The sequence below is a fragment of the Thunnus thynnus genome, chromosome 13 (genome assembly GCF_963924715.1).
Source record: "Thunnus thynnus chromosome 13, fThuThy2.1, whole genome shotgun sequence".
Taxonomy (NCBI): domain Eukaryota; kingdom Metazoa; phylum Chordata; class Actinopteri; order Scombriformes; family Scombridae; genus Thunnus; species Thunnus thynnus.
Genome location: NC_089529.1, coordinates 14,318,506 through 14,340,181, shown reverse-complemented (window position 1 = coordinate 14,340,181; position 21,676 = coordinate 14,318,506). Strand labels below are relative to the sequence as shown.

Below are 21,676 nucleotides of genomic sequence, written 5' to 3'. Positions count from 1 at the left end.
GGGGTCCTTCCGGTTTTGACGTGACTAGCGCCAGCTGTCAATGGACGCTAGCATCACTGCTATATTTCCCAGCGCGTCATTTTTAGATTTTTCTGCTTTTTTGATGTTTTCCTGACTCTATCATAATTATCGCAAATGTTGGACTTAAACTGAGTTTGAGTGAACTGATATGCAAATATTTATTTTGCATATTTGAGTTGAACTGCGCTCGGAATTGAGGTAGCTGTAGCCGGCTAGCTTGTTGTTAGCTGCGTACAGAAATCTGGTGCAGGCAGGTTTTTGCACCGCAGACACATAATAGCTTCTCCTGTTTGGAAGTCATTGTTCACGGGCGGAAAAGTTCTGTCGTAAAGAACGACTGGAAAGACCATGCAGGTTTATCACGGAGCTAACAAATTACTGCGAATATTTATTGCTTTAAACGATGCTTTCGTTGCATTATGAATTTAATTCACTAACGTTGGAACTTCATGAATTAAAGTCATTTGAAAGCTTTTAATCCTAAATTACCTTAGGTGTTGTATTGTAAAAAGTGTATTTAACAATTGCGTGATATAGTAACTGTCTTAATAGTCACGTTTGTTTAAGTCATCAACATGGATAAGAAATCATTTGACATTGTTTTGGATGAGATAAGGAAGGTAAGGAGTGTCTAATAAATTATTTGTCAAATGTAAGATTGGAAATCCTTTCAGCTTCAGTGTTTGGTAATTCCTCATCCTGTGTTTCAGTGTGTTCTGACCGATCAGCGGATCAAAGCCATCGAGCAGGTGCATGGATATTTCTCCAGTGAGCAGGTAACTGTCCAATCAGTAACACTTAGTGTGTTTACATGCGCACTAATGTCCTGGTGATGATCGGGTTTTTGGAATATCCCAGTTATCCTGATTTCAGAAACCTGAATAAGGCTTTATCCAGGTTTCTCAAAACCTGGATATGCTACCAGGGGTGCTAGAAACTAGGATACTATGGCATGTAAACACCTGATCCAGGTTCCTCAACATTGTTGGTACAGAACATAGTGGCTGAGACTAATCAAGACACAACAGGATAACAGGATGATCATAAACCTGGATACTTTTACAATCATTATATGAATAACCAGGTTTCTCATGTTCCATGTAAATGCCATATCCTGAATATGATCAAAACCAAGATAAGAATCAAAACCAGAATACTAGTGTGCATGTAAACGCACTCACTGTCGTGTCATGACTGCTTGTCAGTGTCGCCTTCTGCAAGCAACAACACTGGACCATCATAGCAGAACCTATCCAATCTATCACTGGATAAATTCCCATTTTCCACCGATTTGTAAAGTCCTTAAGTCCCAGAATTCACTCATATGTATCTTATTAGGACCTGATAATATTACTAGTTATTACTTACCTTATAACCAATGCAGCATATGGGTAGAATATTTTTTATTCATATATATAACTAATAAAGATGGAAGTCAAAATTGACATGGTCTTCCATTCTACTTCCATAATACTAAAGCAGCACGGCTCTAGTGTTATGTTGAGCTGTAACACTGTCTTGAATGTCTGCAGGTGACGGAGATACTGAAATACTTCTCATGGGCAGAGCCTCAGATCAAAGCAGTAAAAGCTCTGCAGCATGTAAGTATGGTGTTTTAAGTGATTTGTCTTGATAAATATTTACATTCATTATATACTATTCAATATAATTGTGCCTCAGATATGAAAGTGAATGTGAATATGAAACAATAAAATGTATAAAATAGAATGTATAAAAAGTGCATTTGTTTGTGTGGAATTGTCACCTCTCACTGTTATATGTATATTTGAAATTGTTAGTTGAACTTGTTTCTCCTTCTTTTGCTGTTAGAAAATGGTTGCAATCCCTACAACCAAAGTTGCAAATATCCTGAATTGCTTCACCTTTTCAAAAGACAGACTGGTTGTCCTGGAACTGATAGCTTTGTGAGTGCATTTCAAAAAAATGTATTTAAATCCTGTGAACTGTTTTTTGTTTTTGTTTTTTTTTAAATTTAAGTAATGTTGTATTGTAATATTTACCTGTTTGGTTCATTCAGTCATCACATTGATAAGACTAATTGGTTACATGATAAATGTTGGATCTCTCTTCTTATACAGGAACATTTCAGATGCTCAAAATTACCGTCCTGTGGAGGATCTGTTTCGCATACACTTGTCTGAGAAAAAGCGAGCTCGCAGGATACTGGAGCAGGTAAGTTCAGCTTTCCAAATTCATCTTCATGGTATGAAGTGTGTGTTCACTAATCCACTTGGTCTTGGAAGACCTTCTGGAGTCCCTGTGGGAGCCATTATGTCCCATAAGACACTATTGTTGCCAGGTGAGATGTACTGGCACAAGCGATTGTTGCAATTGAAAAATAATAATAAAACAGTCAACAAGTCTGCATGTGTAAATGCATGATCTTTGACATCCCTAATAATTATGATATTTTTTAAGCTGTACACACACACACACACACACACACACACACACACACACACACACACACAAATGTGTACACCATTTCTAAATTATTATTGCCTCTGTCTTCCCAGGTGTGTAAGGTTGGCTGCAAGGCTCCTGTAGCCATGATCTCCTCCTGTGGTATGATACCAGGAAATCCGTACCCTAAAGGCAGACCCAGTCTAGTCACTGGCACATTCCCGGTAAGTATGTGCAGGCCTCTACGCTGAGCTTTTCTGTAGGAATCCCAGTCCTGAGCTCAATGCAAGGGTGTCGCCTGGTCTGGGCATTCGGGGTTATGGTTAGGAGAGGAGCAGATCATGGCACGTTGGGGGAAAAAAAGTGAGTGCATGTGCAGCAGAAATAACGTTACCTAGAAAATTAATGAGAGGTGTGTGTGTGTGTGTTGGCACTTTAGTCTATAACTTTGCCTACTCTAGGAAAATTTAAAGGAAAGGAAACTAAGTACAATATGTAAGGAGGGATGTGATAACCTCTACAGTTTCAACAGCCATGTTTATATTCTGCCTGTATTGTTGTTAGCTCATCATACCATTAGTCCATCATACCGTTAAGTATGGTAATAGCCTTTCTATAATGAGAACAGTTGTATTAACCAGCTCTAAAATATTTATTTCACCGTAGCCACAGAATAGTCTGTTAGTCTGATATCATCTTTTCAAATTGGCTTAAAATCATATTTTCAAAAATCAAATTGGCTTAAAGTTTGATTAATGTGGAGGTATAAACAATAGAAGCTATATAAATACAGCAGTAGTGGTAGGTTAGTGTGAAGCCTGAATTAAATTTTGTTCCTTGGTGAGCTGTGTTTAGGCAAGTGAAAGACAAATGAACAAACATTTGCAGATATTTTTGTAAACAGTCTGTTAATAGAATTTTCATATTTTCATATCCCTTACTTCTTTGTCTATTTGGCTGCATGTATGCAAATGATATACTCTTTTGCGTATGTATGCAAATTCATATATCTAGGTCACTGAGTTTTTCATTTATTTGTCATAGAGCTGGAGAATTGACCTTTATTTTTTGTGTCTACTGATACAATTATTACAGATGAGCCAGACATGATAGAGGAGGAAGAGAGAACAGGAGATACAGAAGGAAAGGAGACAGAAGAGGGAGATAAAATAGACAGTAAAGATGAGGGAGACCAGAACAGAGGGCAGCGAATATCCCAAGAGGCAACAGGAAACATCCCAACTGAACTCAATGATTTTGGGGACTGCAGGTACAGGGCCAGGGCGAGTAAAACATCACTGCTTTCAATCCAGCATGTTTGGCCTGCAAAAAAGATTATTTCAACCAAGTTGGTTTGATAAAGTTGAGTGGCTGGAATACTCTATAATGGCCAACGCAGCATTCTGCTTCATGTGCAGATTATATGGTAAACTAAAACAGGCAAGGGATCAAAAGGATATACTCACCACTGCAGGTTACACAAACTAGAAGAGAGCATTAGATTCTTTTAATGAGCATGAAAAATCCAACATGCACAAGACCTCAGTGATATGTTGGAAGTGGACCCATGTGGCTTTAAAGCCGGGACATCACAGAGCAGCTAAAATCTGCAAACATCAGTGAGATTGTGGATCGTAGGGAGATGTATAGCAGCAGTGGCTGCGTTCCTTGGAAAGCAGGGGATTGCTTTTCGAGGTCCCAATGAAGCACCAGGCAGAGACAATAAAGGGAACTTTATGGATTTCATGTTAGAACTTCAAGGATCATCTCTGAGATTAAAGAGACAAAAATGTACTCGATAATGGTGGATGAAGCAAGGGATCATCGTTCACAGCAGCCTGCATTTGTATGCGCGATACGTTAGTCCACAGGGCTTGCTGAAAGAGATGTTCCTTGGATTTTCCCAGCTTGAGGCATTTGATGCTGGCTCCATCACTGACACCATAGAGAAGGAGCTCAAGAAACATAGAATAAGACACCTTACATGTGTTGCTCAATCCTACGATGGTGCTTCTGTTATGAGTGGAGAAGTGAGAGGTGTACAAACTCGATTCAGACAAAAGCATCCAAAAGCACTATATATCCATTTCTATGCCCACAAACTCAGTCTTGTCCTTTGCTCCACTTGCAAAGCCATCCCAGAGGCATGTGACTTATTTGATCTCCTGGAGTGTCTCTACTCTTTCTTTTCCACAAGCCTTTAAGAGGCAAGTAGGGGTAGGGGACAGAGAACTTGTCCAACTGTCCAAGACTCGCTGGGCATGCCAGATTGAGTCTGTGAATGCCACTCTACAAAACCTCCCTGCTTTGATCCAGACCTTAGGGAGCATCCAGCACCTCTAGCTAAGGGACTGGAAAGATTTAGTACCATCTACATGCTTGTCATGACTCAGACACTGCTCTCAGTAACTCAGGGCCTGTACAGATACCTAAAGAAAGAAATAATTTATTTGGTGCAGGCATTAGAATACAAAACGGAGGTCAGAGTACACTCAAAAGTTACCAGAACAATGAGAAAGCACATGAGGTGTATGAGAAGACCAAGGCCCTGTGTGAAGATCTTCATGCTACTGGGACACAGAGGAAGAAGCGAAAAAAACATGGAGGACTATATTGTCGAGATATCTTGTGGCACAAAGTCAGAACTCACTACTGGAGATAATCTGAAAGGGGGAGTCTTCTTTCTACATCTTGATAGAATTCTGGAGGAGCTTAAGAATAGGTTTTCTGGAGTTGGGTGGGGGGGGGGGGTCTTGATGGGCATAATATAGGCATGTCACCCTGCCTCAGAGCAGTTCCTGAATGAAGAGGCACTCAAACATCTTGCTGAACATTACAGCATCCACCCACAGCCTGCAGAGATTACTGTTGCAAAATATTCCCTTGACAGAAAAATTAAAGACATAGTACCCAGCATCCAAAGTGTATTTTCCCTTTTGGAAAAGACAATGCCATTTTTCAAGCTTCTTTAACCATCCCAGTCACCAGTTGCAGGTGTGAAATTGCCCTGTGCCGACTGCACACATGGCTGAGGAATACAGTGGCTCAGGACAGGCTAAGTAATTTGGCTATAATGTCAATTGATAGGGAGATGTCGGCTGATGTGGACCATGGGGAGGTCATAGACAGATTTTCAATACTAAGACGCTTCAGCCTAGCACTTCCACTCTCAAAGCATCAAGAAGAGAAGTGCGGACAGTAAACAGATTCAGAGATTCAGTTTCATAATGTCACGACCCCTTTCTTCCCTTCTCCCTCTCTAACTCATGCCCTCACGCATACAATTAGATCCAAAGATTGACAAGACAGAAGCCAAACTACTTTTGGGATTGTTACAAGCATCAGTATTCAAAACTATTTATTTTGCTTCCAATCATTTATTTGCACACATCTGATTTATATCAGTGGTCTGCATGAGATATTATATGGCTTGGTGGGTACAAATACGACCTTTGAACTAGTCTATGTTTACATTGAGGGATAACCAACCTATGTCAGGGTGACTCAGATAATATTTTTGTAAATTGCTTTTTTTAGTGTCATGGAGAGCACTTTTATCATTCTAAAGTGTTACCTGTTAGTTTTTAATCTTGATTGAAACCAGTTTGCAAGTTTCTTGTGTTATTCATGTTATAGTCTATTGTGTAAATGTAGATTGATAATGCTAGGGAGCTTTTTGTGAGAACTGATTGTCGACATGAATGGAATGTAAAGGCAAGGACCTATAGGCTTCGTTGAACCAAAGCTTGACGGAAAAGAAATGGTTGGCAGTAACTTGGATAATGGGTATTTAAAAGGTCTTTGACTTGATTGTAGAAAACATTCTGTGATGATAGTGATGACAATTCTAAAAATTTGTTTTACTGGGAAACTTACTAATATTAATCATTCATAGATTTCAAGACTGTTCTTTTCACTTCCCTGCCAGCAGTGTTTATTGGCTTCAGATAAAACAGTTTTCTTTCTTTCTAATTGCAAATAATTTCAGTCATTGTTTGATTTAATCTTATCCTTATGTCTATTTCCCTTATTATATTATAGCCTGGACAAGTTGGGTCGTAACAATACTGAAGTAGGCAAAATTTAACCAGATAATATTATTTGTTGATCCATGTAGTTTAACCTGATCTACCTCCATGTCTCAGGACATTAGTGAACAGAACAAAGTTAAAAATGTATGTTACAGTGTGTAGATAACTAGTGATTTCTGGTGATTACTTTCTGGTAATCTCACATATGTGGCTAAAAAAAAAGCAAAAAAAAACCCAAAGAAATAACAAAGTTTTGTTCATGATCACAGGGAATCCCTCCGGTAAAGAAAGAAGGAGAGAAGAAAGAGGACACTTCTAACAGTATGGAGGGGAAAGGAATAGCTGCTCGGATTATCGGACCATTCAAACCTGTAAGCACAAGAAATGGAATCACTGGCTTCATGATGTGTTAATGGCAGGATGCCCCAGAGAAATCTCATGACTTAATGAGGAGGTCTCACATGACTGATTACATTACTTAGACATGATAAAACCCTCAACCTTTGTCATGTTAGGTTATATAAGCGTGCAATTGACTGCAGTAAAAGAGCTAACGTATAGAAACATATATACAGTATGAGTAAGAGGACATTAACGGCCACCCTCGATGTTAAATATTCTAATTAGACAGAATTGGCTGATGATTGAATGAAGTGTTTTATATCTTTTGTCATTTCCTTCTCTAGTTTCCTTCCAGCTACAACCCTCATCGGCCTGTTCCCTACCCTATACCACCGTGCCGACCCCATGCTACCATCGCACCAAGTAAGAAACAACACACTTACACACACTCATCCCTTCCTTTCCTTGCCCTGTAGAGTAACTTAACACTGTATACAACCTGTCACTCAGAGGAAATCATATATGAAAGATGCAAAGCTCTAAGACAGTTGAGGAATTAATAATGCTGCTGCTGCTGCACAGTTAGATATGTTTCATCAGTTTGTTTTACTGCTATGTGGGATTGGTTGATGCATAACTGTAGTTAATGGTGTGGTGTGTATGACTACGTGGTGGACACTGTTAATATTTGCAACTGCTACTCAGGTGCATACAACAACGCAGGCCTTGTTTCTGTGGGAGGGGTTATAACAGCCAGCGTGCCCCCTCCCCCCTACAACTCCGCCCACAAAGTAGCAGGTATGATTCAATGGAAGCGACTGTATGCCTGCGTGTGTGTGTGCGTGACAGCAAATAGACACTCCTCGAAGCTTGCCGCCTAACTACCTGGCATGCCGCTTACTTGCGCTTCTCCAATTTAATGCCTTTCATCAGGGGAAGAATGTGCTTCCTTATTTCTGTTGACGTGCGCTGAGTGACCAGAAAAATACAACCGCCCCTGTACATTTTAATGCAGTCCATTCATGTGTCCTGGGTTCAAGGGAATTTAATATAGAGCTGTTGGAGAAATGTTGATAAGTTAATATAGTATTTGTTATCCTCTATATATGTAGATGAGATAGAAAAAATATTAGAAATACCTCTCAATAAACTGTAATTCAGTCCAATACAGCACCACCACCAAGTACAGCCTCAAAACGTACCATAGAATGGAATTCATTGCATTGCATTACACTGTGCAGGTGTTTTTTGGTCAGTCAGTGTAGATCTATGTTTTGGTGAATTGTGAGGACGGGTCTTTGGTTGGAAATAGCTTCAAACTAATGTCATTAATCTTTTTTTTCTTTCTGATTCAAGCTAAATATGCTCTGCGCAGGCATTTAACATGCATCGCTTGGAATAACTGATTTTTTTTTTTTTTTTTTTGAACGCACTGTCTCATCAGTTTTCACATTTGAAATACATCTTTTAGGGCCTTTGGGGAGATATGTGGTCACAAGCACAAAAATGAAAAAGTTTCGTTGAACCAAAAACGATGAGAGATGTGATGAAAGTTAATTTGAGGTCACCAAACCAAATAAGATATTTAAACATTTCCCCAAAGGTAAGAAGAAGACATATTCCAATCTTGAAAATTTTAATAAGTTGCACGCAGGGAAGCTCTCTGGCAATTCCTCCTTGCTCTGTCTTGTTTTCCTTTTTAGATGTGAGTGGATTGCTTCCTCTCATGTGTTCTGGGACGAAATTTATTTTTTTAACAATAACCAAATCCAAGTTGATGTGTTTGACTTCTTTTCCTTTTTGATTCTCACCATGTCAGATAATATTAGTCATCATTTTAGATTCACTAACTCTGATTTCTTTCTACCACTAGGTTATGCCAAACCAGGCAATCCACAGAACACCACACCCGGAGTCAACAGCGGACCCCTGCTCATTCCTCATGGGTCCACGCCCTCTACCCCTGTCCCACCCCAGGCTTCTCCCGCTCAGCCGCCTCCCACAACCCCCATCACACCAGTTTTCCCCGGCATGGTGCCCTCTCACAACCCTAATGCCCCCTCTCCCTCCCCTGCTCCATCCCCGTCTGTCATCAAAGCAGGTCCGCAGACCCCCACTGGCCATGCTACACCTACACCCTCATCTGTCATTAAAGCCCACACCCCCTCAGGAACCCCTTGTGGAACTCCTGTCCCCAACACTGGGGGCTTCTCCTCTTCCCCCTTCCATGCCATTTCCCGACCAGGCACCCCTGCCACCTCACGCAGCGGCCCAGACCCCCTATCTCAGACGAACTCCATGGGCTCAACTCAGCAGAAGATTTTTTCCCAGTCTGCAGACCACCAGTCAGGACACACCTTCCATGGCATACCCCCACAAGCAGGTAATCTTTCTGGGTCTGTGATAAGAAGTTATACCCCCTCCGGACCACCACTTCTTACTCCTGGATCTTCCACTCCGAGCTGTTCCACCCCAGGCCCCAGTCCCAAACCCTCCCCAGCCCTCTCTGCACAGGTTCAGGCTTCCATGGGGCCGGCTGGAGTCCTTCAGATTGAAGAGCATCGTGCAGTCTTGAATAGACACGCCGGGGGTAGCGGCAGTGGCAGCAACAGCCCTGTGCACTCCGCTTTCAAGGGCACCTCTCGCTCTGGCACACCCTCTGTTAGCTCTTTGGTGGTACCAGGTTCTGCACAGGCTGCTCTGGCACGTTCCTTGGGTCTGTCACACCCCTCAGTTTCTCCTCAAGTCTCTCTCCCCAGTCCTGTTGCTATCACCGGCCTCCAAGCTCTGTCCTCCAGCCCAGCACCCTCTCATTATCCTGGCCTGTCCCCATTTTCCTCCCTTTCTTCCTCTCTCCCTCCTTCCTCCATGCCTTCATCAATAACAGCAATGCCTCCCGCTACCAACATCTCCAACCACCCACCAACCTCCATCTACCCAGGCCTTGCTCCCAACGCCGCCCCCAATGCCGCCTCACCTTTCGGTCTAGGCCTCACCTCTGCCGCCTCTATATTCCCAGGCCTTCCGCCTGGCCCTAGCCCCGCTGGATTCCCAGGGTTGGGGGTTTCAGGAGGGCACAGTGCTGGGAGCCCTGTGTTGTCTTCATTCATGGGACTGCCTGGTGCCACTCCATCTTCAGTAGCATCGGCGGCACCACTGCAGGCAGTGGCGGCGGCGGCGGCAGCAGCAGCAGCTGGGGTACCATCATCATCGCCAGTTTTACCTGGCTTTGCATCCGCCTTCAGTTCCAGCTTCCAGCCTGGGTATGTCAGATAAATATGACGGACAATTACAGAGAACTTAGCACATTTTTACTGATAAATATACAGAAGCCATGTCATATGGATAATCTAAAATAGTCCTACTCATTCCATATTGATTTCCTAATATTATTTCATTTAGTCCACATGAAAACAAGCAACTGAATTTGCCAATTGTGGTAGCTATTACAGGCCCATATGTTAGAGCACAGTAGTCAGTGGTCAGAATTACATGTAGGCATGTGACTGATTTCCACATACGTGTACAATAGCATCATAAACCATGTCAGTCGATTTTCCACCTTGGGTTTTAATGTGGTAAGTGGAAACACCGCAAAGTGCAAAGTCCACTCATACTCCACCTCCTGGAGTGTCAAGTTTGGACTTTGGTTTGTGTTGTCTCAAAGAGATCTTTGAGATTATTGTCAGCCATATATTTAGCATGTTATCTTGTCAGTGAGCAAGTGTTGCAAGCACAAGCCTTACCTATTTGACGCAGGCAGTGCCTTTCTTTTAAGAGCTATTAAATGAGCCTGTAAGTTATACTTTTTTCATGTTTATACATGGCAAAATAGTATAGTATATACAAGAAATATAAGAAAAAATATTCATCAAGGATCCTGTAGTCATCTAAAACATGGCCCATGGTTTTTGATTTACAGGGATGTGTAGATACAGAATGATGTGGAATAGTAAAATATAAAATAATGTGTGTGTGTGTGTCTGCAGTCAGCAGTAATTATTGTACATGTTCTAGGTTGACCAGCGGTCTCCAGCCTCCAGGAAGCAGCGGGTTTCCCAGCTTGCTGCCCTTCCCCGGAGTGCCAAGCTTCTCTCCTTCCGCCTCTCCTGCTGCCCTTGGGGGCCTCCACAACCCAACTATGCAGTCTGCTCTGCTGCAGGTAGACACACACACACACACACACACACTACTCTGGCAGAGGAAAAGTATTTGAATGTTAGTTTGATAAAGCCTTGTCTTTGTCTTGTTCCAGGCTCATCCCACATCTGCTTTGGAGAGCTTTCCTTCTCAGCCCAACAGTTTCACCAACTACCCTCCAGGTCCAGGGAACCCCTTCCCCCTCCAACCAGGCCTGCACCCTCAGTTGGGCTGGCAGTGAAACCCACCGTACATTTTGAAACATTGAGTATATTTACATGCTGACCTCTAATGTCACACCCAGCCCTACCCTTTCGCATTCGACAAGCGTCATTTGAAAGGACAGCAGACTGAAGAATTTCATAACTGTGTATGTTACAGCCAGAGTGATTCACCACTACGAGGAACACTACAATGTAAACAGTTAAGATAGAGTGCAGGGGAGATGTCTTATATTATTCATAGTGAACAGTTGTAAATATCAGTTGTCAAAGTTGTTTTGTTTTACAAGTAGACTGTGATTGGTTTTAATGTTAGCTGGATTTGGCAGTTGATCAACATTAATACGAGAATAATGAAGTGTAGAAATGTAAAATATACATGATATCATGTAATGAATTGACAGTATCCTCATGTAGTATTTCATGTCCAAACTCAGTGTGAAGGACATTCTTATGATACTGATTGATTGCCTTGAATCAAATATTGTATTATGTCATGAAATCTTTAGCTGACTGGCATATAGAGTTGTATGGTGCAGTCACACTTTGAAGGGCGCACGACATACATCTTTTGGTGTGTGAAGAGTGGGACTATTGTACACAAAAACCCACATTTGGCAGTTTCACACATTATTTGTATTATTTTCAATGAACACTCACTCGGGGCTGTCAACAGTTTACTGTGATTTACATTTTGTATGTTTACAAAATTCTTTTGCCAGATGTGACACTGCTAGTACTGCTATTACAGTATGTGACCAGACATAAGGAGCTTTCGGACCGGAGGAACTTTTTTTATAGTTCTCAGAACTGTTAGAGGAACTACCCCCTTTTTATTGTGTCCGCGCTGCAGGGAATGGGAATGATCGTAGTTCTTAGAACACTGTTTTGAGGGACTTTTTTTAGGTCCTACGTCAGGGTAGTTACTCTTCCAGCACAAGAGGAACCTTGAGTGACTTAAGTGTACAGTGATTGGTCTGTTATTTACTCTGTTATTATCATGAAACCCACGACACACAACAAACACACAGCTCCGATCACGACATCCTCCATCTTCTTCTTGTATCTCACACAGAAGTGACGATAAGTGATTGCTATACTTACCACCAGCCAGCTTACGTCACTTCAGCGTTCCTATTGGCGGTGTGAATGAATAGAAAAAAAGCCCTTGAAGGTGTGCAGTTCTCGAGGGGGTCCCCAGAACTGTTTGGTCCGAAAGCGCCTATACTGTATACAGATGTTTTTTTGGCAACAACTGAAAACATTTGTTGAGTTATGTGACTGTATTCTTCAGTAATGCTTTGCAACATAGTGAAAACTGTAATTTTACTTGATTTACTGTACGTACATCTCAGTAGTACTTCTTACTTACAGGGGTCACTCAAGGACAGTTACTGTATTGTTTGAAAGTAATGGACACTTTGTTTGTTACACTGTTTTCTTTTTCTTCTGTTTTGCCCTTTTTTTGTATTTGCACCTGTTTTATAATTTTAGTCAGTAAACTGCCGGTTGCTGTAGCTGTTTCTGTACTGTATCTCTATTTTATGTCATGCCATGGCTGTCAGGCAAGCCCCTTAAATAAAATTTCTGGAGGTTGACGAAATAATACAAAACACCTCATGGAAAAACTAGAAATACTGCCAAGACGTTGTACGCCTCCGCCAACCAGTCAAGTCGCAGTTTACATCCATGTCTGTCTGTCCAGACTCATATAATATTTGTAGTGAGGACTTTGAAGGAATTAAATAAAAGGTATTAAGTGTATTTTCCTTGTATGTGTTCACATGCTTGGCCAATAAAGCTGATTTTGATAGAACACAAAGTTGTAGCCATGACAGTAGACAAAGCTTCAGATATGGATGTTGCTGCAAAGAAGCTACAAATTCTACAACGTGGATGCTTCACACACATCTTCAACCCAGCAGCACAGAAGATCTATACAATCACCACAGTTTCAAAGTGGGCATCCAAGATTAGTGTCACCAATTCAGTATCTGACCAAATGTGAAATGTGGTCACAATCTCCCCTTCTGATCCAGAGTTAGGGCGTTGAATAATGGCCACAGTGAAGTTGACCTTCGACTTTTTGGATATTTACTTCGTCATTTTATCCTATCAGACATTTGTGTGACACTTTCTCATAATTAGTGTATGAATTCTTGAGTTATGGCCAAGTCTGTGTTTTTTCAGGTCACAGTGACCTTTGGCCACCAAATTCTAATCAGAGTGCAAGTAAACGTTTGTGCCAAATTTGAAGAAATTCCTTCAAGGCGTCCCTGAGATGTCATGTTCACAAAAGAATGGGACAGATGTCGGGTCACAGTGACCTTGACCTTTGACCTTCGGCTACCAAATTGTTATTAGTTCATCACTGAGTCCAAGTGGACGTTTGTACCAGATTTGAAGAAATTGAAATTGCAGGATTGACTATTGTAACACTCTGCTTTCTGGTCTCCCTAAGAGGAATATATCGTAACTACAATTGCTTCAGAGTTCAGCTGCATGTGTGCTGACGAAGACCAGAAAGAGAGCCCTCTAGAACCCTTAGTGACATTTTAATTATACCAAAAGTCAGAACAAAAACCACAGTGAGGCATTCTTTTATTACTATGGTCCTCGTCTCTAGAACAGCCTTCCTGAAGACCTGAGGGCAGCAGAACATGTTGATATTTTCAAAAGCAAACTCAAGACCTACCTTTTTAGCCTGGCTTTTCATTGAATTTAATTTATTTTATTTATATATCTGTCTTTTATCCATTTGTTTTATCCTGTTCTACCACTTGGTATATCTTTTTTATTCTTATTTTTTTGATTGTTTTCCTTTTAATACCCTACCTTACATTTCTGGTTTTATTTACTTCAATACATCTCCTCTTTTTTCAGTATTTTGTTATATTTTTCACACTTCAATTTTGTGTTATTATTTTATTTCACTATTCTGAATTTTTACATTGTTATACTACCTCTGGTGTTTCCTCCTTGCAAATTAATGAGAGTTATGATAGTGTTTCCTCAGTTCCTGTTTTTATTGAGTCCTTTATTTATGACATAATCACTAATAATTGTTTTGTGCATGGATGGGGGTGGGGAGGTGTAATTGTATTGTGTAAAGCACTTTGTATTACATTGTATTTGTATTAAAAGTGCTATACAAATAAAGTCTGATTGATTGATTGATTGATTGATTGACTGAAATTCCATTAAGGCGTTCCTGAAATATTGCGTTCACAAGAATGGCACGGACAGACAACCTGAAAATATAATGCCTCGGGCCATGGCTGCCATCGGCTGCCATCGTCATGGAGGCATAAAAACTTTGTTCTCTTTCTATTACAAAGACAGCTAGACATGCAGATCCTATCACTGGAGGAAAGCTAATGTGTTTAAAGAATGTAACAACCATCATCTATCTAGATCAAAAGATCAAAAGAGGCCAAACAGTCTGATATGTTGTGTATTTAGGTTTAAAAAAAATAAAAAAGCAAATTAAAGGGACATCCTCCTGAACAGTATGAACAAAGAAAAGGTTAAAAGTCAAGGTTCATAATTAGACTCTATTAACAGGATAGTTGTTAAATTTGATTAGTTGCAGCCTCAGAAATGACAGGAATTGAATCTATTCTGTTGGCTGTGGTCATCATACACCGTAATATACTGTATATGCATATATGATACAATTCTTCCAACCCACTTACAGTCCTCTTTGCACTACATGGTGCTTATCAATGGCATCAGTGATATTGCTCAATACATGTGGTAGGTCATGAGACAATTAGTCATGAGATTACAATACCTAGTCATGAGATCTTCTTGGAAAAATTTCACTTTGCATTTTTTCCATTCATACTTTTATTACTCTATTAGCTGCTAAACCAAACCTATTAATTGAACATGTGCAATGCAGAGAGCTTTTTTTTTTATTATACACATGAAAAACGTGTCTTAAAATGTGATACATTTCATTTCAAGGCACATCTTTGATTTTTGTTCAGCATTTTGTAACAGTTTGTCAGTTTCTTCAGCAGAAGAATTAAACAATTTGATCTCAAAGCCGGCCGACTGCTTAAACCTTTAATTTGATTGAAACTTAAATTCTATAATTACCTTTACAGTAAGTAATGTTAAGAATGATTTCTCTGTTGAATATTTCACCTTGCTAATCATTCTAAAGGAAACTATATACTACAGGTGTATATTTTGTTTATTGAAATCAACAAATTATAAAAGCCTACCAATTCAAAAAATGCTGGATACACATAACATAGTTAACATAGTTTTATTTCTTTTCTTCCTTTGGTTTTTCTCTCCTTTTGGTCTTTCTATGTTCTTTTAAAAGGTCTTGTAAAGTACTAAGTTAAACCAATTTCTGCAAACACCACGGAGCATAGTTTTAGGTTTTCTACAACAAGAAGAATTGTATTAAAAATTAAACTTTAATCCAGTTTAACAAAGTCAAACGAGCTAATTTTAAAATTTCCACATCAGGCTTTTAAATAGTTCCTCATTCTCTGAAGTGAAATGAAGGGAAGTACGGCATTACATTAAACATTTCAAAATAAGGTTTCATAATATATGCATTTAACAATATCCTGTATTAATCTATGTATTACCACTATTTCAGATTACTTTTATGTGCAACTATGCAGGATATGTTTTTATTTTTATTTTTTATTGCAACAGACTGAACATGAAACATGATTTTTTTTCATATCAACACTGAGATTATCCAGTGACCTGTTGATTACATGCTGATTTTACTTTGTTGATGATCAACTTAACCACACCTACACACCTTCTCTGAGCTGCCTTTTGCTCTGGTGTTACAGCTTTAAAAGGCTGGTGACTCCCTCCTCATTAGGCACACTTCAACAAACTCTCTATATCACACTTCCCCTCTCAGTTTCAACCAGCACATGGAAATGGAGGACCAAATAGAGAGCCAGAAGAGAAGAGGAATAAGCAGAGAAGACCTAATATGTAAGCTAAACAACATTTTCTACTGAGCTTTTTTAAAATGTTAGTTAACTGGCTGTGTTAAATATATAAAATATTAAAATATTGGTTAATATTTAAAATACAGCCCAGTCTGGTGTTGACACCAGACTGGCTTAAAGATCAACAAATGAGTTCTTTACTCTTCCCTGAACCATGGCTTCCATGTTGACATTGTCAACAAGCTATCAGACATGGGAGCAGGAGTGTATTATGTATGCCGTATATAAAGGAGCTTCACCTGTGCAGGTGGAAAGCAGCCACAGAGGCTAGGGCATAGTTTAAGTCCATCACCATAGAGACAGAACTCACATGTCACTGAGATAAAGAGTCCCAAAAGCATGTGACTATGAGTGTTTGTGTGTGTCTCCCTTTGTGTGTGTGTGCGTGTGTGTGTGTGTGTATTCGCGCTCTGTGAAGTCAGGAGGCCAAGGAGAACTGTCATGTTACACGGTTTGGCTTGTGCGAATGTTCCTTAATTTGGTTGTAGATAAGGGCTTGTTTTCATATCAGAGTTTTTGCAGCATAATTGTTTCCCAGGTCATTGTTATCAGCAACCTGTTGGACAGGATCATGTGATATACAGCAGATAGCTGTGTACACATATCATTTACATGCATCCACTTTCAAATAGGTCTTTGTTTGCGAGGAAGTTCAAATCAACAAAACGTGAATTGGGTGAACAGATTATGAAGGAACAATTTGTTTATTGTCCCAATTAGGATTTATTCAAATGGTAGAGTGAAGTTATTCCAGCCCAATAAACAGATTGATCCTTGTGTGAATATGTTACTCACCAGTCAACATACATTTACATACCTCGGCATTGTTATATGCCATTATAATATATCTATGATTATATTTAAACAATCCTAATAAACTCTTAACCAGCATACACATGACCTTGCCCAATAACTGTCATAGATCATGTGAAGCGGTGGAAGTGTTATGCAAGGTTTTGTAATTTGCAATCATGCACCTTCATAGCTTTGCAAACACTGAAATTTCCTTTAGTTCAAAAACAGGAAATGGCATTTTGTCGTTTGGCCTAGAAAAAGAGAACAGTGTCGCTTGTTATAATAAGAGAACAAAGGAAATGATAACTTAAAAAAGAGGCCATGAAGCTGAGGCTTTTTGTAATTAGCTTCCTCTGACAGTGTAAGACTGGAGCTCAGGTAAATGCACCTTTGATATGTAAGAATATGTCTCATGGAAAGCTTGTCTGTCTATAAACATGAGGTTAATACTGTGACCATGAGGGATTTAATGTGAAATTGAACTGCTTTGAAATAAAGACTGAAATACATACATCTGAGCTGGAAACTATGACACAGCAGATGACACAAAGACCCTTCCCTCACTTAATGACTTCTTTTATCACCACAGCGCATGAGTAAATATTTTACTGTTTGCACTGGGTGTATGACAGTAACTCTGTATGTAAACTCTGAGTTTCCCTGTGTGTGAACTATCAGTGTTGGATCTAAGATGAAAAACTGAGGTACAATCCATTGATATATTATAGTTATAAATTATGTTTTTGAGGACAGTGCTAATTACTAAATAAAGATTTCCCGACATTTGTGTTGTAGTTACAAAGAGTCAGAGGAAATCGCTTCCATTTTCAGCCACATTTTTCTCACCTTCCTTCAAATGACGCAAACCTGCTCACACCTCATACTTTGTAATGACAAGGAGTGTTTGCTCTCTGTTTCATGTTTGTTTTAAGAGCTTCACAGTATTTTAAACTCTGTTGTCTCTCTGTGTCTCTCTCTGTAGCTGAACGGACAGGGTCTTTGGGATGTTGTGGCTGGTTCATATTCATACTGTCTGGCATCTTTACAATTTGCCTCTTCCCCATCACCATCTGGTTTTGTCTGAAGGTGAGTGAACATAACAGATGAGCTCAGTGTTTTGTGAGGCAGTAACTTATATGTCCTCTATTGAAAATTTGAATGTGAATTTTGACTGATTCACACTTGCTGTCTGGTCTTGCAGATTGTTCAGGAATATGAACGTGCAGTCATCTTCAGACTGGGCCGCATCACAGACAGGAAGGCTAAAGGACCAGGTAGAAACATGAACAATCTATATATTTACATATTTTTGTACCCACTTAAAAAAAAATGAATTACTATCAAATCCTGATTTGGGGATGTAATTTTGTAACTGTAAAAAAAAAAAGAAAAAGTAAAAAACTAAATTTTTCTTTTTCCTTCCAATAAAAAATGATCTTTCTTCTGTTCATCCAAAGGGATTTTCTTTATTTTGCCGTGCACTGATACCTTTGTGAAAGTGGATCTGCGAACAGTTTCCTTTGACATCCCACCCCAAGAGGTACGCCTGGCACAAACAACAATGCAAAGCTGTTGGGCGAAATGCTCTTTTACAGCATTATGAAACGATTTCATTTCAAATATGTGGACACACGCACACACACACACACACCTATCATATGTCACCTGTATTTCTAATCTAGATCCTGACCAAGGACTCAGTTACAGTTTGTGTGGATGGAGTGGTGTACTTCCGGGTCAATGACCCCATCGCCTCAGTAGCCAACGTGTCTAATGCTGACTTTGCCACTCGTCTGCTGGCTCAAACCACCCTCAGAAACGTCCTGGGGACCAAGAACCTGGCTGAGCTCTTGTCTGACCGTGAGGGCATCGCCCATAGCATGCAGGTACAGCATATTCAACCTTAAAGTACCTAATTTTTCACTATGGTCAATTTGACATTTGATTGTGATGTGGTTGCCTTTTAGATAATTACTATTGACTGAATCGTCTGATCCATTGTATTTTGGTCATATAGGCCTCTTTTACATCACTGGGATTTCTTTTGACACTTTTTGAGACTTCACAAAGTGTAAACACACATCTACCTTGAATATAGGAGTAATTTGTTCATAGGTGTTGCTGTGCTGTTTGTGAAGAACAATAATAGCAAAAGTTGTGAAAGACATTTTGTGGTACAGTTTTTCCACATGTACAGCACTAAATAGACACTATTCAGCAGTTACTTGACTTGGGATTTATCTACAAAAAGAAATGAAACAATTACATGTCTTATTTTTGTTAATCAGAAGTTGATTACCTACCACTAAAAGTTAGGCAGACTTCCTTATGAAATGATATATATTTGTATTCTTACAAAAATTTCCAGCCAAGATGAGCTACATGGATGTATGTCTTGGTGTCCTTGATGTTTCTAGCTTTATTTAGTATGTGGATACCCTATGTCTTTGGTATAATGATAATGATATATTATTTGTCTCCAAATGCACCACATGGACTGATATAATGAATAATATATTGCATGGTTAGCTACAGGTGTAAACTCTTCTTCTCATCTTTTCCAGACAAACCTGGATGAAGCCACAGACGCCTGGGGTATCAAGGTTGAGCGTGTGGAAATTAAAGATGTGAAGCTGCCAGTTCAGTTGCAGAGAGCCATGGCTGCTGAAGCAGAGGCTACACGAGAGGCCAGAGCCAAGGTCAGGATACATATTGTGTTATAAGAAGATTTACTGTAAAACATAATACACACACACAGAAAGAAAAATGCATCATTTTGGGACAAATTTCCAGGTGTTTACTTTTAGGCTGGTTATTGTGTGCTGGGCTAATCTCCCTTTATTTATCTGCCAATAGGTGATTGCAGCAGAAGGTGAGATGAACGCATCTCGTGCCCTGAAGGAGGCATCCCTCGTGATAGCAGAGTCTCCGTCAGCCCTGCAGCTTCGCTACCTGCAGACTCTCAACACCATCGCAGCAGAGAAGAACTCCACAATCATCTTCCCCCTGCCCATGGATGTCGTGTCTCACTTCATGCGGAAGTGAGACATCAGTTCAGTTTGCTGGGTTTAAAGAAAATTAAAAAAAAAATTGATGTGGTTGAGGATTATCAGGATGCAAGATAATGCTATTGCTGTATGGTCGATATTTTTATACATCGATCATAGTCTATGGTTTATATAGTCAAGCTGTGATTGGGCCAGAACTGCTAACCAATGTGATCTGGATGAAATTCACAGTAGTCAGAATAGTTTACATGTCTTTAAAAGATTTAGGAGACTGCTATCATATATATATTTTTAAATGACATAATGAATAGAGTTTTATTGATTATATTTTATGATGTAATGTTGATCAGTTGCATGTTTTGATACATTAAATGTAAAATGTGTGAAGCTCATTTCTCAGTCATATGGTTTCCATATTGTCTGCTCCCAGCTGTCTTGACTCATACTCTAATAGTGTAGCCAGTTTTATGTTTTCACCTTACAGCATTCTTAAAAACCCTCAGGGCTTCAAGTTATTTATCTATTTCATCACACTTTTGAGATGTGTGTGCCAAGTCGCAGACGAAGGATCTTTGGTCTAATGAAATTTATAAAGGTTTTAAAAATATAAGAATGAAAATGAAAGCATTTGAAAAAGTAACAAAAAGTAAAAGGTTATATAAATGATATTTTATGTTTTCAGTCTTGAAGGTCAAAGTGTCCTTACAGGAGAAAGATGGAAAGTTTGAGCATAGAATATCTGATGTCAAGAAGATGAATATCACCAAACAAAGCTGTTAAGTAAGACAACACTGTATCTTGAATACATGTGGCTTCTATACATGAATGTAGGGCAGGACTTATCCTGAAATGAAACGTGTGCATCACATAACTTCTCTTGAATATTTTTAATAGGTACTGTGTTCTCCTCAAAAAGTACAAATGAGAGCATCAACATACTGTGTGTACATTACATGTTGAACTATCTCATTCCTCAACTTCTAGGCCTCCTATACGCTACACTTACATTTTGACCATCACAATGCAGAAGAGGAGAGAAAGAAGAGAGAGGGAGAGCGAGAAACAGCAAAGACAGAGAAAACATGCTTCTATTACTTTGTTGGTGCACTAAGACACAACTCATGTTGTAAATGTATTTACATTCAAACATACAATCAGTGCCAGAACGAACAAATTCAGTAAACATTGTCTCTGGACCAAATCCACAAGGGGTAATTGTATAGCTTACCTCCACAAATTCAAATTCTAGTGCTGAAAGCCATGGAAACATTTGCTATGACAGCGTTTTAATATCAACATGGATGTTTCAATCGCTAATGAATTAATGAATTAGTTAAATCACTCATATCTCTTGTGGGGAGGCTCAACCAAGTGCTACATATTAAATGGCTGCTACATACTGTTCAGACAAGAGGTCCGTCTATATTTAACAAAATCACATGATTGACTTGTATAAAATCATTACATTTTTGACATTCAGCGCATAGTGAGACACAGATGTCCACAGGACACATTGAAGGGTCATTGCAATACCAGTTTGTAGTTTAGAAATCATAGTCCATTCAAAGGTGAAATATTAATTTAGCTGTCATTTGTAAACAATAGTTTTTGTTGCATTCTTGTAGACTATTTTTTTTTTTGCACCTGAAGTGACCTTTAGAAGGAACCTGCAGAATCATTCAATGACATATAGGTGAACT

At 39.5% G+C, this 21,676-nt stretch overlaps 2 protein-coding genes across 3 annotated transcripts; both read left to right on the top strand.

Annotated features, from left to right (window-relative positions):
• Positions 1-34: 34 nt before the first annotated feature.
• proser1 (proline and serine rich 1) lies at positions 35-14,352 on the top strand. Of its 2 annotated transcripts, XM_067608155.1 has the most exons (12): positions 35-641; positions 732-797; positions 1,554-1,622; positions 1,852-1,946; positions 2,121-2,214; positions 2,559-2,669; positions 6,746-6,847; positions 7,163-7,241; positions 7,524-7,616; positions 8,692-10,081; positions 10,836-10,980; positions 11,074-14,352. In XM_067608155.1, the coding sequence occupies exons 1-12, from the start codon at positions 597-599 to the stop codon at positions 11,197-11,199; spliced, it is 2,415 nt and encodes an 804-aa protein (XP_067464256.1). In that variant the 5' UTR covers positions 35-596; the 3' UTR covers positions 11,200-14,352. The 2 variants fall into 2 exon arrangements, with proteins under 2 accessions (XP_067464256.1, XP_067464257.1); XM_067608156.1 differs by lacking the exon at positions 7,524-7,616.
• Positions 14,353-15,996: 1,644 nt separating this feature from the next.
• stoml3b (stomatin (EPB72)-like 3b) lies at positions 15,997-20,368 on the top strand. The gene is made up of 7 exons (XM_067608153.1): positions 15,997-16,156; positions 17,951-18,054; positions 18,170-18,242; positions 18,426-18,508; positions 18,651-18,854; positions 19,533-19,667; positions 19,825-20,368. Exons 1-7 carry the CDS (start codon positions 16,093-16,095, stop codon positions 20,011-20,013), a joined length of 852 nt encoding a protein of 283 aa, XP_067464254.1. The 5' UTR covers positions 15,997-16,092; the 3' UTR covers positions 20,014-20,368.
• The last annotated feature ends 1,308 nt before the right edge of the window (positions 20,369-21,676 follow it).